At 27.6% G+C, this 18530-nt stretch overlaps 2 protein-coding genes across 2 annotated transcripts; both read right to left on the reverse strand.

Annotated features, from left to right (window-relative positions):
- Positions 1-386: 386 nt before the first annotated feature.
- LOC112997680 (GDSL esterase/lipase At3g14820) lies at positions 387-2886 on the reverse strand. Its single transcript, XM_026128806.2, has 5 exons — positions 2622-2886; positions 2084-2214; positions 1268-1501; positions 881-1136; positions 387-785 (listed from the first exon to the last, which is right to left on the reverse strand). Exons 1-5 carry the CDS (start codon positions 2878-2880, stop codon positions 592-594), a joined length of 1074 nt encoding a protein of 357 aa, XP_025984591.1. The 5' UTR covers positions 2881-2886; the 3' UTR covers positions 387-591.
- A 4433-nt stretch (positions 2887-7319) lies between these two features.
- Positions 7320-11268, reverse strand: LOC100793078 (GDSL esterase/lipase EXL3). The gene is made up of 5 exons (XM_026128807.2): positions 10908-11268; positions 8862-8992; positions 8481-8714; positions 7949-8204; positions 7320-7788 (listed from the first exon to the last, which is right to left on the reverse strand). Exons 1-5 carry the CDS (start codon positions 11188-11190, stop codon positions 7598-7600), a joined length of 1095 nt encoding a protein of 364 aa, XP_025984592.1. The 5' UTR covers positions 11191-11268; the 3' UTR covers positions 7320-7597.
- Positions 11269-18530: the final 7262 nt, after the last annotated feature.

Consider the following 18530-nt stretch of genomic DNA (forward strand, 5'->3'; position numbering starts at 1 on the left):
TAATTTTAAGAACTAGATAAACCCAACACTTGAATGTGTGTTAGAATAATGACATCATCAGCTGATCCCCTTTTTGTTTTTTTTAAATAAAATAAAAACTCGTGAAATTTCTAATGGTAAAGGTAAACATTTTTAAATTTGAATTCTCACCCAGCATCATAATTTAGCTATGTTAAAGAAAAATATAATTCTTTTTACCACATTTAATTAGCGAATTCTATAACTAATTACGGTAGGTTTTTTAATAACAATTATGTCTTTTTTTGCATTCAACGCGACGATAACATAAGAGTGTTCAAGAATTGATCTTATTAAAGCCAAATAAATCCTTAACTAAAAAACTGAAATTGAAAAATCACAACCACTGGCTATGAGTGCAACTAATTATTATCTAATGTTTACCTTCTCATCTTAAAGAAGTCGAATCTACTCATATATAAAGGTTAAAATTGTGACAATAATAGAACCGTAATTAACAAATAAAACAATATTTGTATCCAACTCTTGCGATTGGACACTTGTCTTTTAAAATTGAAGATAAAGAAAATTTAACATGATAAAACCATGAACATGAATTCAGTTGGAGTTCTCTCAAGAGAAGCTGATTATATATTTGTTGAGGATTTCACCAACAAGAATTTGGTATGTCTTTTGTGTGGGATGGTAGCTGTCCCAAAACACATATTTGGAATCATCTACGCAGGTTGTTGGATCTAACGGATTACACAGAAAAGCCGCCTCTACCGTCCCTGTACCGCAGCATCCTCTGTCAGCAACATCAAATCCTGAAATTCAATTATTAGATTTAGGATTGGAACAAATGTGTGTAAATTAAGAGATTATTTTTTTTGTGAAAGGGAAGGGAGGAATAGATTTGTACCATAATTGATTGGGTTTTGGATGATATTGAGCAAAGAGTCGTAAATACGGATATACACCACCTTCGCTTGAGGCAAGCTTTGGTTTAGGTTGTGCAGCTCTGAAGATAGTTTAGAGTTAAACAATTTTGATGCCATGTTTATTTCTTCGGTGCACACTCTCTCTAGACCTCCAAACAACGTTCGTACGAATGGCAAACATCCTAGTGGAGGTGCACCAAACACTCCTATTCTCCTTGCCCCCAATCCATATAATTCCTATATATAAAATAAAAAATAGTCATCGCACATTGTTTAAATTAAATGGTCAGTTATTTAACCCCATACATATATAATATATGCGATTCTAATTTATGATGGGAGAGAAGGATAGTACAGAGTGAGATTACCTTAACGAAAGAAGAGGCTTCTTGCACCAACATATCAGTATAACCCGAAACATCATAAGTCACTTTCCTAACTCCTGATGCAAAATAAGTATTGGCAATGTCGTTGCTGCTTGACACCACAAGTACTAAACTTTTGGACAAGATGAAGTTGGTTTTTGCTTCTCCAAAATTTCCCTTGAGCTTTCCTATGTATTCTTTGAATTGCTCTAGTTGCTCAGATAATGGTGTGACAGACTGTATTAGCAACAAAGTACGATTAAAATAGTTTATTTTATGAGAGAAGATTGTTAGTTAGCTTCAGCCAAATGATGGGATAATATCAGGATGGAGAGAAGAAAAAAATAAGTTAAAATAAAATATATATCTGAAGATGTCATGATGTAATATAGAAACACATCATGAGAAATAAATAAATAAATAAATAAAAACAAAGAAAAAAATATTTATAAAATAATGCAAGAGAAAGAAAATATAAAAATAAATTAATATACAATTTAATGCTTTCCCACTTTTGAAGCCGAAGAATGACACGAGGACAAATCATGTCAGACTAAAAAACAATTTAGTGGCAGAGAAAATCTGTTTTAAACAAAACATAACACGTTACACGTTTGCTGTCCACGCGTATTTGTCATGAACTATATTTTTATAATAATTTATCAATTTTATTTATTTAATAAATATTTTATATTTTCAAAGAATTCAATATATTATATATGTATTATTTTTTTTGCAAAATACTAATGCAAATACTTTTGTAAGAAAATAGGTTAGTGGTGAAAGAATAATTAGATGAAATGAAATGCATCTATTTACCACTATTTGTGCGGTCAAAGAATCATATCCGGAGCCACCCGAAGCAAAGTTGACTCCCTTGAGGAGATCACCAGGCTGCAAACTAGGACTCTTGTATGGTGTTATATATTCGCTGATTCCCAACTCTTCCGCTGAAGACGACAATCAATTCAGAATTATAATTAATAATTGAAATTTACAAGCAAAATATGGATCAATTCGTTTCTGGGTCAGAAAAGAGAAGAGTTAAACCTACCTAGATAGCTAGGTGATCAATTTTATTAATATCAAATTAAGACCAGTTGAATGAATTCTTGTGCAGAATGTAATGCTTCATATGTTGTTTTAGACATCATAAATTTGATTTTGTAAACATTGAAGTACTGAATTTATTCATCACTTGAAATTTACCTGGGGATACGAATGAATAACTAGCGTGTGTATATCTAATCATATTGAATAGTAAGATTCTAATTAATAATTATGCACTAAATTATGGAGGAAGTTAAGATGATGAGGACGTAATTAACAGTAGCATGAATGGCACGTACGTACGTACCTATGAAGTCAGCAGGGACCTTGCCATTGCTGAATCTTCCTGTTGGTATCCCACCCTGGAAATCCCTCCCATAAGGAGGGAAATTGCACTTAAGCAGTGTTATTAGGTTATTGTTAGTTCCTGTGTCAACGATCGAATCCCCAAACAAAATCAGTGCTGGGATTGTTTCATTTCCTCCTAGCTTAACGATAGCCTCTGCACTGTGACAAAAACTATAACATAAAACACAACACACAAACACCACACTCCACAACTCCATTTTGCGTTTTCTGTTGCTCCTACTCACTCCTAATTCCTTGCAATTATATAGAGGTAGGTACTGCTTTAATTAATTCATCTATTTTATGTTGCTCACATCATTTATTATTGGTTACACAAAAAACCAGGGACTGATCCAGAAACCATCAAGGAAGGTTGAATTTTTTTTTGGTACTTTAATTATTTGAATATCTAATTTATAATAAATAAATATTTAATAAATAATGACTTTTATAAAATTATTTATTAGTTTTATATGCAAAATTAAAATTGATTTTTGTTTCAAATAATACATGAAGAAAATTATTTATACTAATCTTTTGTTTCAAGTTTTAAAGTTGACTTTTTTGTTTTACAAGCACAATAACAATTAAATAAACAATAATTTAATCATTAAAAAGATCAACAAACTCATTAGATAAAATAATAATTATATATCTAAGTTGAATCTTGTTTTTAGTCTTTTAAATTATGCATTTTAGTCTCTGAAATTTTATATAAAAAAAATAGTCTTTAGGCTTACTCTCCAAAATTTGCACATTTTAATTTTAGGTTATGGATTAAAGATTAAAAACATTTTTTTATCAAATTTAGGGACCAAATTACTTGATATAAATATTCAAGAACTAAAAACAAATTTCAATAAAAATATAAGGGATTAAAAATATATTTTATTCCGATTAAATATTATTTAAATGTTGCCCAATTAAATGTTGCCCAATTGTTGACTAACTTATACAAATTCGGAATTAAATGTTGCCCAATTAAATGTTGCCCAATTGTTGACTAACTTATACAAAATCTTATTTAAATGTTTCAAATCGTGTCATAATATAATGAATATATATTTGCAAATATATATTCAATATATAATTGCAAATATATATTCAAATCGGAATTATATATGTTTCTATGTATAAAATTCAATTATTTAATTCATCAAGATTAAAAAAATAATTATTTTAGTATATATCAATAAATTTATTTTAAATTTATAATTTTTTCCAAAATCATATTTGTTATTAATATTTTTATCTTTTTAATTATTTATCAATATATTTTCTTTGTCTTTTAATGAGAAATTATTTTTCATATTAAAAAATTAATACAAGTAATATTATTCATTGGATTTTTTAAAATTTAGATCTTATAAATAAATACAAAGTGAGTATATTATTTTTGGAATTATCATAGATGGCCAAACACGATCACTCAGATATGATGAGTTGCTCATTTATATTTTTGTGGATCCATAAGTCAATGTTAGTGGTGATCAATTGTTCCAACCAAGACCCAACACGACAGGAAGACGAAATATCCTCGGAATTACCTTGCCACGTTCACACGGAAAACTAAATGCAGATCAAACTACGTAAAAAGGAAATTAAAGATTGATAATATACTAATTAAATTACTTGTTTCCTTGCTTAGAAATTATCGATATTTCTCAATCATCAATTAGGTCAGATATTAATTTTTCTTACTATATGTTTTAGGTATCATTTATGGTTGGACTAACTCTGTTTTTAAGATTTATGATTCCTAAAAATTATGGTTTATGAAAATAAAACAAAATTCCCTACCAAACGTGCCCAAGAGGGATACATACGATTTAATGTTTACAATGTATTTTGATTTAAGAAAAAAAAAACATTTTTTCTACGTTATGGCCAATGCAACCAAATTCTATTATGTGTTGTATTTTTTATATTAATATGAAATACTCTTAACTTATAAACATTATATATTTAACTTTTTCAGGAAAAAAAAATTAGAGCACAATTAAGAAATTTAGAGGAATATGAGCCGTTGGAATAGGTAGGTGTACATACATTGTACATTAAACTCTTACTAGGGTCAGTTCAGTAGCCATAAATTTGAATAATATTTTTTTTATAGAAAAACATGATTTATAATAAATAAAAAAATTATGCGTTCACCGAATCACATTTGATTATGTAATATAAATTTATTCGCTTTTAAAATAATTCAAATAATTTTACTGTTATTAAACTCTTTTTTTAACAGTAATTTGAATAATATACATTTTTGTAATATAAAGTTATAGTTTTAATTTCAGTGCGATTTATATTAAAAAAAATCAGTGCGGTTGTAAATAAATAAAAAATCTTATGTCATACATATATACAGGTACGAATCATTGGGAGGAAGATCGAATTAAAAATAATAAAAAATATTATTTTAGAAAATGTTAAGTGCTTCAGTTTAATTTTAAATTTTTTGAATCTTGTAACTAATAAAATGATTCACAACTTCTTTTTTCTTTCTTTGTCAATTTTATATCTCCACATTAATAACATGTTTAATTTAAAAAAACAAATTAAATATCTTCTAAAAGTGATAAAAGTATGTAAATTAATTTTCAAAATAATCTAAAGTAAAAAGTAAAAACACACTAAAAGTTGGCTAACCTTTTTCGTTATTTAAAGAAATATCCACAAACGTTTTGCCTTCTTTTTCTTCATAGTACTTCACTTTCCCTTGCTTGTTTATTAGGTCACGTTTGATTTGATTATTTTTTGTTTTTATTTTCAAAGAAAATAGAAAATAATTTTAAAAATGAGTTTGTTTTGATTTTAGAAAACATTTATTTTGAAAAATATTTTTTGAAAAGATGCCTAACACTAAAAATGAAATAATGTCGTTTTCCGCATTTTCACAGAGAAAGAAAATCAAATGGGAAAACACAATAACATAGATGGCAATTATAACAAATGTCTTCATTTTTCATTTCTTCACAGCCATTTGGTATCGTGAAGGTTGATGTGGTTAGGTTCATCACTCATCCCGTTCTCATTAATTAGCTCCAAGTTCAGAAGATCATCCTTTCAATCTCTCCTCTACAGAAGGGTGTTACTGAACCATTTCAGTGGGAGATCATGGTCATTCATTCACGAATCTACCCCAATTTACCACATCCAAGGAATTGCGAAAAGCCAAATTCCAGCATTAACTTTTGTCCTCATATTCCCCGCCATTTCATCAACCAATTAAGCATCCAAGATTATGGAGTGTCTATGCTCCTATTTCATCGTATTATATTATTTAATTTAATAATATAATTTGTAAAGTTTTTTATTTTATTTTTTACAGTATTTGATCATTGGAATTCTACAGATAAATAATTGTCTTGTTATGGGATATAGTTGATAATTGGAATAAGTATATTGTTTTTTAAAATAATAATTAGCATATATTAGTTTCATTAATTTTTGAACATATATTATTATTTTAAATTAAATGCACAAAATATTTTATGAATTTCATTATGAAAATTAATTAAACCAAACACATTTTCAATGTATTATTCATTTTCAAAAAATAGAAAATAAGATTTTAATAAAACAAACATGGTTTCAAAATCTTGAAAATGTAAAAATGAAAACTATTTTCAAAAAATAAAAATAAGAAATATTTTGTGAAACCAAGCCACCTCTTATTTTCTAAAAGCGAGGCTGTTGTAGTTTGAGTCAATTAAAGGATTTTTGCCTAATTTGCTTCTGCTACACTGCAGCGGTTGCAGATTGCCAAAAATAGAGTGACAACCCATTAACATATCCATCATCTAAGGGAAGCGTTTCAAGTCCTGATCACAGAAGATTCGTGTATATATAGCAGTTTACTAAATGCACATAGAAGTAGAAATAAGTTACGTACCTCGGACAAGAATGTATATATTACCTTTCTTATGTTTTTATATATTAGACTCTTTTAACTAATTTATATTTTAGAATAGTTGGTTGATTCAGATAATAGTACTCTTAAATTTTTAGCTTAATTATGTTTTTATTTTTAAAATTCAATGAAAACCAGCTCATTTTTAGTCCCACGAGATAAACGATGCTAACAAAAATGATGACTTGTCTAGTGAATTTTTTAAAATTATAGGGACTAAAATATATATTTTTTAATTTGAGGACAAAAATGATTTTATTTTAAATTTTAAAAACTAAGACCATAATTAATCCTACTAAAAATGTATATTATTTTTTCAAAATTATCTTTAAAATGGCTATAATTCATTATCTTACTCTTTCTACTTAATTACTTACGACTTAAATTAACGTGAATTAGTCATATTTTCTAATCTTTATAAAAAGAGAAAGAAAGAATTGTTTTTTTACAGTAGAAAGAATTTATCTTATTAATTTACAGTATTTATTTATTTTTATTTTTTTGGACAAAATTAGGTGTTCATATTGATATAAGTGATAAAAAAAATAATTCTTCTGAAATAACATTTTTATTAAAAACTTGTTTTTTTATAATTTATTAAAAACTTGTTAATGAGAAGAAGAAGAAAAAAACGTTAGAAAGACTTTTCACTTTTTTAAATAAGTCTATTTGCTTTACTCGAATTAACATTAGAGTTTAATATAATTTCCGAATATCGAGTGTCTAAAACAAGGAAACAAATCCTTTAAAAAAACAGCAAGGAAACTAATATATAATGTGTCTAATTAAATAAAAGAAATACAAATTTGAATTAAAAATAAAATGAATATAATATGATCAATCATTTGCAGTACTCATATTTTTAAATTTAAAACAAATAGAAATAAGGAAGAAGAAAAAATACGAATCTACGGAAAGTAGACCCGTTACGTTATATATACACACTCACTAACATGCATATTCATCTTCTTCGATATGATATGTGTTGTAATTAATTTATTAACGCCATGCCATGATGAAACTCAGTAGAATCGAGTCAAATATTTTTGAAGGACTTGGACTATGAGCTGTCTGTATACTCCTTCGGTGGGATGATAACTGTCCCAAAAAACATATTGCGAAGCATCGGGACAAGTGGCACCCAAAGGGTTGCATAACACTGCCACCTCCAATTTCCCTGTGCCACAGCATCCTCTATCCACAACTTTATACCCTGCAATATTAATAATTCACCAAGGAACTCAATTATATAACATTTCAAAACAATATATGTAACAAATTTATTTGAAAAATAAATAAACAAATGATTAGATAATTGTATATTATTAGCTAGCTAGCTAATTAATAATTGGGATGGAATTCATTTAATTTACCATAACGTTGGTAGTTCACAATGATATCCATTAGAGGGTTGTAAACGTCAATGTAAACGATCCTACTATTGGGCAAGTTATGCTTAAGAGAATCCAGTTCCCTTGATAATTTGGAGTTAAACAACTTGGCTGCGTAATTGTATTCTTCTGCGCACTCTCTTTGTAAACCTCCAGCTAGAGTTCTCTGTGATGGAACGCATCCAATCGGTGGTGCACTCAGTACTCCGATTCTGCGTGCTCCAAGTCCATATAATTCCTTCACATTTTATAAATATAAAAAAAAAATCAATTATGTGGTGAGGTATTATCCACAAAGATCCATCGTGCGATACCATATGTTATTACATAGACTGAGACAAATTTATATATAGATAAAAAGAGAGAAGTTTCATCGTATGTAATTATGTCAAACCTCAAGAGGTGTTAGTTATTTGTCATAATTTTTAGGATAGAGTTACTTGAAAATTTGGCTGAGTTAAATACTTGTTGGAAAAAATAAAAATATTAAATAAAATTAAGTGTACGTACGTACCTTAACGAAATTAGAAGCAGAGTGGAGCATAAGGTCAGTATAAGCTGGAATATCATATTGTAATTGTCGAACGCGAGCGATAAAATAGGTGTTGGCAATGTCGTCACTTCCAGCTACCACAAGGAAAAAACTGTTGGCTAGGATGAAATTTGTTCTGTCCTCTCCAACAATGTGTTTAAGCTTCCCTATGTATTCTTTGAACATGTCTAGTTGTTCCGACATTGATATCACCGACTGATTATAATCAAACAATTATCAAGTTTTTTTTTTAAAGGATCAAGTTATCAAGTTAATTAGAAAAATGAACTACCATGATAATTAATTAAAAGGATGAGTGTGCATGTGTGCCTATCTTAGAAGTGAGAATTAGGGCTAAAATACCGCTATTTTTGGCGTTAAAGGATCGTATCCGGAAGCACCAGAAGCAAAGCAGACTCCCGTAACAAGGTCACTTGGTTTGAGATTTGGATCCAAATAAGCAGGTAAAAGCTCCTTAATACCCAGTTCTTCAGCTGAAAGTCAAAGAAGTAATTAATTGCAACGAGGAACAAAATTATTTTGGATGCTACTGAAAGAATGTTGACCAACACGAACTCTATTTTGATTATGGTTTCCATGACCACAGTGTATGGTAATGTTTTCTTATATAATTAATGATGTAAAATATGACCAGACAAAATCAAATGAATTTTATAGTTTGTTTTTCTTTTTTATTCACTAGCTAACTAATGTCCTTAGAATTTTTATTTTTTTTTACGTCTTTTAAGATGTCTACCCTGCCAAACTTTATTTTATAATGTGTTCCCTAACACTCGGGTATCATGCTATTAGCAATGCTCAAGTCTCAACGTTTCACAAGAGACATGCGAACTTCAATTTCTATTTAGCTAGGATCAATGTATACTTTGCGATCAAGCTAAGCCATCGTTTTCATTTAGGTTGGAACAGCTTTTGGTCTTAAAAATATTGTTTAAAAGGATAATTTTTATGCTTGACATAACTACTACCAGTCTACCTTACCTATACCATCCCATGAATATTTGTTTTCACGTATTACCATGACCAATTATCATCTCCTCACATAAGTAGTCCAACTTGTTTTCTTTCGGGACCTAAAAGTTAATGGGTTATAGATATTTTATCAACCTTTAGATATTCAAGTCTGCAATAGTATTTAAATTATTCAGTTCTAAATATGCTTTGCAAGTTGCAACATCAAGTTCGTGATGTTCCAACTCAATCCTCGATAATAAAAAAAATTATTAGAAAGATCTCTTATTTCATAAAATTTCAGACAACCAATTAAAAGTGTAGTTATTATAAATACTCAAAATACATCAATCCATAAAAAATAATTTGCATAATTGCATGAAGATTTTTTTTAACTGTCGAAATAAACTTTTTAAACGAAGTTTTCAAGGCTAGGGGACCATGGTGTTGCGACTAATTAAATTGGAAATGAAATAAATGAATAAAAAGCATGAGTTACTCTCAAAGTTTATTAAATCATGATTTTTTTAGAAAACCTTTTATTTAAATATAGTTTTCAAAAATTATAATAGATATGAAAGTTAGTTTATGCATAAAGGTAGAAATTTAATTGCACAACATTTGATAAATTATTACCTTAAGTTAATCATGTCCGCTAAAAAAAAAAGTTAATCATGTAAATTATTTATAAATTTTAAAAATATTTTGTTACTTCATAATACAACGAAATAAAATAAATAGAGGAAAATGGTAATTTCATAAAAATTAATTAAATTATAAATAATATTTTTGACTTTACGAGATAAATAGTTCTTCTACAAAATAAGTAAGGAAGCACTAGTTGTTAAAATCATTTACCTAAATTTTACATAAAACACATTTAGTTTTTTTTATTATAATATGAAAAGTTAGAACTACCAAATTGCCACAAGTTAAAAATTCTCATAATATAAAATTAAAGAGATACTTTAAATTAATCCTTTCTCATTTAAATTAAATTAAAAAATATAAAAAAAATATACACTAAAATCCCATACATATACACTCCCAATTCAAGCATACACAACAACCTATTTTCATATTACCATGAAAAAAACTTCATATAAAGAATATAAGCTCAATATTTTTTATAGTGATCTTAAGAACATAATTTTTCTGTCTCAAGTAAGTAGAGTTCTCCTAATATAATACTCCATTTTGAGAGTTTGAAAAGGACGTAAACTTCTTGAAAAACACAAAAAATGCTTAGTCTTGTAATATGCTATGATGAGAATGCTGTGTAGATGGCCGGTTAACAAATGATTTTTGAAGGTGTTTTTGCTTTTCTGGATGATAAAATATATTTTCCCAACTAAGGGTTTTCATGTGAGGAAGCATTAACTTAGTTAAAAAGCATTTCAGAAAAGTAAATTCAACACAAAAGGGAAGGCACAGTACCTAGCAAATCTGATGGGATTTTCCCGTTGCAAAATCGACCGGTTGGAATCCCTCCCTCAAAATCTTTACCGTAAGGAGGGAAATCGCACTTGACAAGTGTTTTAACCATGTTGTTGTTGCCCGGGTCAACGATCGAATCTCCAAAAGCTATCACTGCGGGAAATGTTATATTTGGTGGTAGTTTCACCACAGCCTTCGTTCTGAACGATAGAACTAACAATAATATGAAACGGAGCATTAAGCTTGTCAAAGAAGAATTAAAGAACTTGATAAACAGAGCCATAGTGCTGCTGTTTTCTAAGAACTTCCACTAATAGCCTCTTCACAAGTTAACTCCCTTTAATGAATAAGAATAATATATTCAGTGCGTAGCGTCTATCTTTTATACACATATCACGTCCTTTTACTCATTTATTGCACAAGCAAGACTGATTGGATCCAGCGGTTGATCGATCATGCATTAACTTCTCAACTTTTTAATACAAAAAAGATCGAGTTAGTAGATGCGAATTGACACCAACCACAATAATTTGTTATTTCAAATTATTTAAGTATGTGATTGTAACTTTGATTTCGCACTTAATTACTTGTATATAAAAATTACTACTACTTAATTTCAGCGTTAAGCAAACCATTAATTGTACTATGAGATATTTTTTAATGGTAAAATTAGTTGGGCACGCCATGTTATAAGTTGGTGCTGACTGCTGAGTGCTGAATTGGGAAAATTTGATCCTTCCTTTCGGTTGGTTGAGGAAGGGACTGTCTTGTCTGGAACCTGGGACCAACAACGGTGTTGCAATAAGCAAATCATTAGAGTAGACATTGGATCCTTCCTTTACACCTACATTACTTAACTTAACACGGATCCTTGGATGTCTCTCTTCCTTTTTCTTTGGTAAGATGCAGAGTTCAGGTTTAATTTCTTATCGCATCGGTAAGGTTGAGTAGGTATTCTCTTATCCATGACCCAATATGCGAACAAGTCATGACATGCATGGTTAACGTACAGCCAATTCCATCCACATTTTTTATAAGTATAGGTAAAGGAGGAGAAAATATGTTGACTACTGCATTTAATTTGCTGCTTTCACTTTTCTCTCTCTCTCAGATTCAGCTGGTTAATTACTTCATGGAGTGGCAGGGTAAATCCATACAAACAAATGAAAATTATATTTCGGCACACGTATTTATTAATAAGTCTATCAAATTTAATATTTTTTTAATAATTGAAGTTTTTTATTCTTTTTTTCGTTTGAAAATTTATCACATACAAGTGAACTCTCTAAGCATTTTATGTCACTTCATCATGTTATTCATAATGTATAAAAATGAAATGGTATAAATAATTATCATTAATACGTCACTTGCTATAAAGCTAGCAAACAAAATATAATTCAAGATTTACATCCTTAAACCAATAAATTAAAGTGTAAACTTGTACCACAAAAATGATGTTTAACATTTTAACAGCATTAGAATTATAACAATAATTAAATTTGACATAGTTATGTATCTGTTAAAAAAAATTTAAAAGTTTTTTATTTAATGATAATAATAATTATTATTATTAATATTATTATTATTACTTAAAGAGACTTATTTATCAAACTTAATAAATCAAATTGAGTCAAATCTTAAATAGATTGAAGTAAAGGTCCTTAACAAATTCTTTAGCTCATTTTCATTCCTAATCACAAGTATCACACGATGTGGATGATAATAATGATTGAAAAATGCTTTGGGTGACATACCTGACGCCAGCAATTGTTTGGACCGATTCTTCGTGGCAAAGCCATCACGTGAGAGTCAAAGGTAAGGTACCATGCATGAAAAGGGGTTCAAGTTCAACCAACCAACAAGAAAGGTAATGCCACTTTTTTGGTATTTAGTATTTACAAAGAGGGGCAATTTGGTCTTTAAGTTGAATAACTACCACGATGTCAAAAAAAAAATTTCCAAACATTTAATAATTAATACGATTATATAGTCAAAATTTCAACTTAAAATTATTGATTAAATTAAAATAATCTTATATCATTTGATTCACACACTTAATAATATTATGATAAAACTTTTATTTTTTCTATATGTTAACAATTTAAAATTATCAAATATTTTGCTTAATTTATAATAATGCAATGGCATTGATTTAAATTTTTTTTTATAAATAAATAAAAAAATCAATGATACATTTCTCTGTCAAGAATTAATTTATTGATGTAGTAAAATTTATTTAAGAGGCCAAGAACTCCAAACAATTAAAAAAATGATACACAAAAATTTATAAAAAATACTAACAACACGTTTATAAGAAATATATGAGAGACATGCCATAAATATTAAAGTAAACAATTCATTCTAATGCTCTCTAATTAATTAACACGAGAAACTTCAAGTCTCACTGATGTACCAGCTTTTGGTATTTCTGATGTCTTCTTGATATATATAATGTTTTATTGTTGATAAAAAACATCTTTGTAACACGTTAATTTCATCACACACTTTTTTAACATATTTTTATTGATTAAAATTTATTAAAAATAATAAATTTTAGTGGATTTATTAAAAATAATAAATTTTAGTGGATTTAACTTTTCATTGAATGAGTCTTTTTTATTTTATAATTTTTAATAAATTTTAGTCAATAGTATAATGTGTGCTAAAAGAGTGTGTTATCAACACTACTCTTTAAATATTATAATTTCATTCAATTTTGAAAATAAAATCTAAAAATTAATTAAATATTTAAGTTATTTTATCAATAATTTAATCATTTTCATCATTTATTTTTGACATTATTATATTGGTTTGAGTAAAACTATACTCAAGTAGTCAACAAGTCATGTTGACTGAAAAATGGTATTTGGTTCAAATCTTATATATGAATCAAAATAAAATGTCTAAACAATCTTTTATTATAGATGATCAATTAAAGATTGATTATTAGTAGAGTCAATAAATAAAATTTATAAGATTGACTTATTATGATAAACGGAGAAGAGGAGAGATCATGAATTAAAACATTCTCACTAATAAAAAATTAGTAATTAACAACTAATATTTATTGATAATAAAACAAATAAAATCAAAAAATACCTTACACCAACATGATAAATTTTTTATCATTTGTTAGCCTAATAATTTCAATTATATTTAAACGCCTTAAAAACTAATTAAAAACATTAGTATGTATTTATTTCTTTTATATCTTATTCTTACCACAACTTTTTTTTATAATGTGGTCTATAACATTTATCCCTTTTTTATTATCTTCTACTACTTTTTTTAAGTTCTTCTACTACTTTCATATTCCTTTGACAACTCCTACTAAATTTTTGGTTAGGTAAAATCATGAAAGAAAGAACACTAAATTGTTAAAAAAAATATCTTTTGTCTAATTCTCAAATTTAGTCCAATTGAAAACTTAGATATACCATATCAAGACACCATAAAAAAATAATTTAATCAATTAAATATAAAAAAGTATGTAAAATTGAATATAAAATCAAAATTATGAATTTTTTTAAAATAGAGTAAAATAATAAGAAAAAAGTAGGATGACCAGAATTAAGAAATTAAAAGAAACTAAAATTATAATTTAGATAAGAAAAAATCAAAGGAAGGATAGAAAAGAAATAACTTGGTCTCTGGCCTTATTTAATTTCACCTTAAAATAGAAGGTGAGTCTCACTTCAAAAATGTATTTAAAAAAAAAATTGAAAAGATGGAGAGGAAAAAAGTCAAGAATCCTTCTTGATCTAAAAAGACATCGTAATCTTATATTCAACACTTAATTTTGGTTAGAGATTTTTATATCATTTTATGTGCATTTTATTTCTTTTAAAAATGGTTTAAGGTTTCCTTTCTTTTCACATTTGTTTTCTCTGTAACAAACATATGATTAATAATTTGGTGGGTAGTGGCACAATCCGGACTAAAAACTAAAAAGACATCCCGTGGCAATAACCAATAATTGGAATGTATGGTACGTGGCGCTTGGAGCAGTTGCCTCCCTCCCTACCATACAAATTTAGGTATCCTGATCTGACGTCTTGCACGCAACAACAATATCATTAATGATTGTGTGAGACTATGTCAGCAACAATATGCTTTTCTAGCATATACACTATATGCATAAGATAGCCGTAATGAACAATAAATATAAAAAATTATTTTTTTTACTCTTAATGTTTAAAATTAAGATTTTATGTCAAAAAAATTAAATTAAGAATTAAATAAAACATAAGATGGTGTTTTTTTAGTTTCATTAAATTAGACTAATAATTAAATTTCCAATCATATACGCACCAAATAAAATAATAATTATAATCGGGATTTTTGGATATTTCCATCCAAAAGTTGAACTCCGAAGTTAATTCATACACCAAATGACCCCTAAATATTATTTTTTTAAAAAGATCCTAGAATTATTATTTTTTTAAAGTTAGGTAGGTGCATCTTGTTCTCGTGAAGAAATGTGCAAGAGTGATTCGTAGTTTCGTACATCATGCAAGCGGGTGGGCTACCTCGATCTTTTGATATATATGTCGGTTCATAATGAGTTGAAGTTCATCAATTTTAGATTTAAAAGTTCAAAATCGAACACAAAATGTGCAGGCTGAATGGCATGCTTTCAGAGTTTTAGAAATAAAAAAATAAAATGTACTCGCGAATATTCGCGGGTAAAACTTGTTATGAGTTGAAAATTGATATTTAAATAGATATATACTTTGATTAATGAGACAAGAAAAAGTAGTCAATTATATCATATATGAGTATTCACAAAATGAGTTAGGATGGATTTACCCATATTCATATTTAACCAAAAACTTTTATAGTGTCAATTATGTGAATCCAAATCCAACCGATTAATCATAGGATATATAGGCCACGTGAATCCGACTGTTAATATAATATATTAATTATAACATTGTATATAGTTAAATTGAAGAACTAAAAATATATACAAATAGGAAAAAAATTATATACTAACAATATAAAATCTAAAATAAATTTAAATTATTATCTATTTAATAATTATCATATATAATAAGTTTATTGATTTTAATAAAATTACCTTAAAAGTTATACTAAAAAATTTGTTATTAACCTAAAATTATTTTACATTATCATTGTATTACCATTAAACTTTAAATATAATATTGTTAGGTAAAATATTATTTATTAAGACAAACGGTTAGACTATTAATGTATTTTTGTTTAAAGAAATATATATTTTAAAATAATGTTATATTAGAGTAAGTTACTTTGATTGTTCTCAAAATAGATTGAATCTAATTTCTTATATTTAAACACATCAAAAGTTCTTTGGGTTAGGTCAGATTGATGGGATGAGACATGTTATGAACACCTCCATAAGATATTTGTATTTGAGGGTAACTACACTTTGAAATTATTTAATATAAGTAAAATAATTTATTTTTTTTAGCATAAATTCATATATTTTAAAATTAATTGTTTTTAGTTTTATTTTGTTTTTACTTTTCTTTTAAAATTATATTTTAAGAAATATCCACATATATATTGTGGATACCCACTTGACGAGTACCCATGTAAATACATATAGGAGTGAGGAGACAATTACTCGCCCATTGCTATCCCTACATGATTCCCTTCTCTACTATAGAGATATAATTGGTTCAGTCAATTAGGCATAGGAATGTTAAGTTATAAGATATTATAGTGTCCATCCTCTTATTTGTAAATATCCATATCTGATATTATTTATGGAGGTAACACCTTCAATCTTTATCTTTGTATTTGTTGCATACCTATATATGAAAATTAATATATTTTCGTTATTCATACTTTATTTGATTGTAAAATCAATACAATTTATTAAGTATAAAAATTTATAAGATTGAATTGAAAATTTACACTCATCCAACGATAATTAATAACACTAATCTAGAAACATAGTCATTTAATATGATCATTCCAAAATGTAATGTGTGTGTGGATATGGACATTATATTAAGTGATTATATAACCACGAAATAATTAACTTTTAATTTTGATAATCCATATATGGATGTATGATCCAAATTTAAAGTTCTGACTTCTTAGAATGAAAGCTATTCTCATTTGATATCTTCATATCTATATTTGTAAGCTCATATGTATGCATATATATGCACGTGGGGCAAAGTATGTACTATAATATCTATACTTGCACCTAATAACATTAAACATAGTGGATAAATTCTTAATGCCGGACTTCATCTTATTAATCAAGTGTTTACTTTATCCATTATAATTTTTTTTAGAATATCCGTAAGATTAGGGTAGAAACGTTCAAACACCGGTACCAGAGCATCAAAGTCTAAAACAAAGGTAATGTGTTGTTGGAAACTGAAATAAGTCCTGTTTGAATGGATTAAGAGTAATAAATAAACAAAATATATTGACAACAAATGTAAAATTTTTAAAATTCCTTAGACATTTTGAATAAGTAAATATTTCAAGCTCAAATCTCATTTCCGAAGAAGAAAGATGATGAGTGTAACTCTCGCATAAAACTAGAATCAAACTTGTATAAATTCTCAAAAATAAATATATAGTTGTTTTCATGGAAAGACCCATTTCATTATTCAAGGTACCATAAGAAATAAATTGTCGTGTTTTTTTCTTTTCGCAAAACAGGATAGGATTTTATGTCTCTCTAAAATTTACATTGAAATATAACATTAAAGAATTTGTAATTTTGATTAAATATTCTAATTTTATTAATGAATAGTGTAATATTCTTAGATGTTGACTTCTTAATAACTCTCATACTATGGCATTTTGATAACTATAAAATTTGGATTTAATTGATAGTTAAATTTGATTAAAAATGATTAGAATTATTCTATTTTATTGTTGTTTTTAAAAGAATAATGAATATTTTAATATCATTTTAATTCTTGACCAGGATTCAAAAGAAGGAAAACTACAAATACTTTAAAAAAAATTGATGTAAAAACGAGAAAAAAAAGTATTAAAGAAGAACTTGAAAACTAAAACATCTCGCTTAGCATGCAAGACAGGTCTAACGCGACACCTCGCTCAGTGGCCAGTCCAAGCTTAGCGTGAAGAAGACCTATGAAGAACCCCAAAGACACACTTAGCGCAAATCCCGCACTAAGCGTATGATTGCTGCCATACTCGCACATCGTCGTGCTAAGCGCGTGATCACCGTCATACCCGCTAAGCCTAGAAAGGCGTGCTTAGCTACCTTAAACCTATAAAAGAAGTAGAAAACAAAAGAGAAAGACACACCTAGACTCAGAGTTTTTTATTGAATACACCAAAAGCATGAGTATCTTTAAAAGGGGAAACCCTTTTTCTAGAACCATTCTCCCCCTCTCCTTTTCTATTCATCCCTCTTTTTCTTTCATCCCCATCAATCCCTAAAGTGTAAAGTCTCTATTGACAATGAGAGGTTAAATCTCTAGTGTTGAAAATCTAGCGGTCAAACTCTTATAATGCAACTCTTTCTTATTATCTATTTGATGCAATTCTAATTTTTATTATTTTTTTTTATGCTTTATTGTTATTGATTAAGTTAACACATTCCACGATAAACTTGTAAAAGTTTTGTTCTCACTTACAAGTTTT

The sequence above is a fragment of the Glycine max genome, chromosome 6, assembly GCF_000004515.6.
Source record: "Glycine max cultivar Williams 82 chromosome 6, Glycine_max_v4.0, whole genome shotgun sequence".
Taxonomy (NCBI): Eukaryota; Viridiplantae; Streptophyta; class Magnoliopsida; order Fabales; family Fabaceae; genus Glycine; species Glycine max.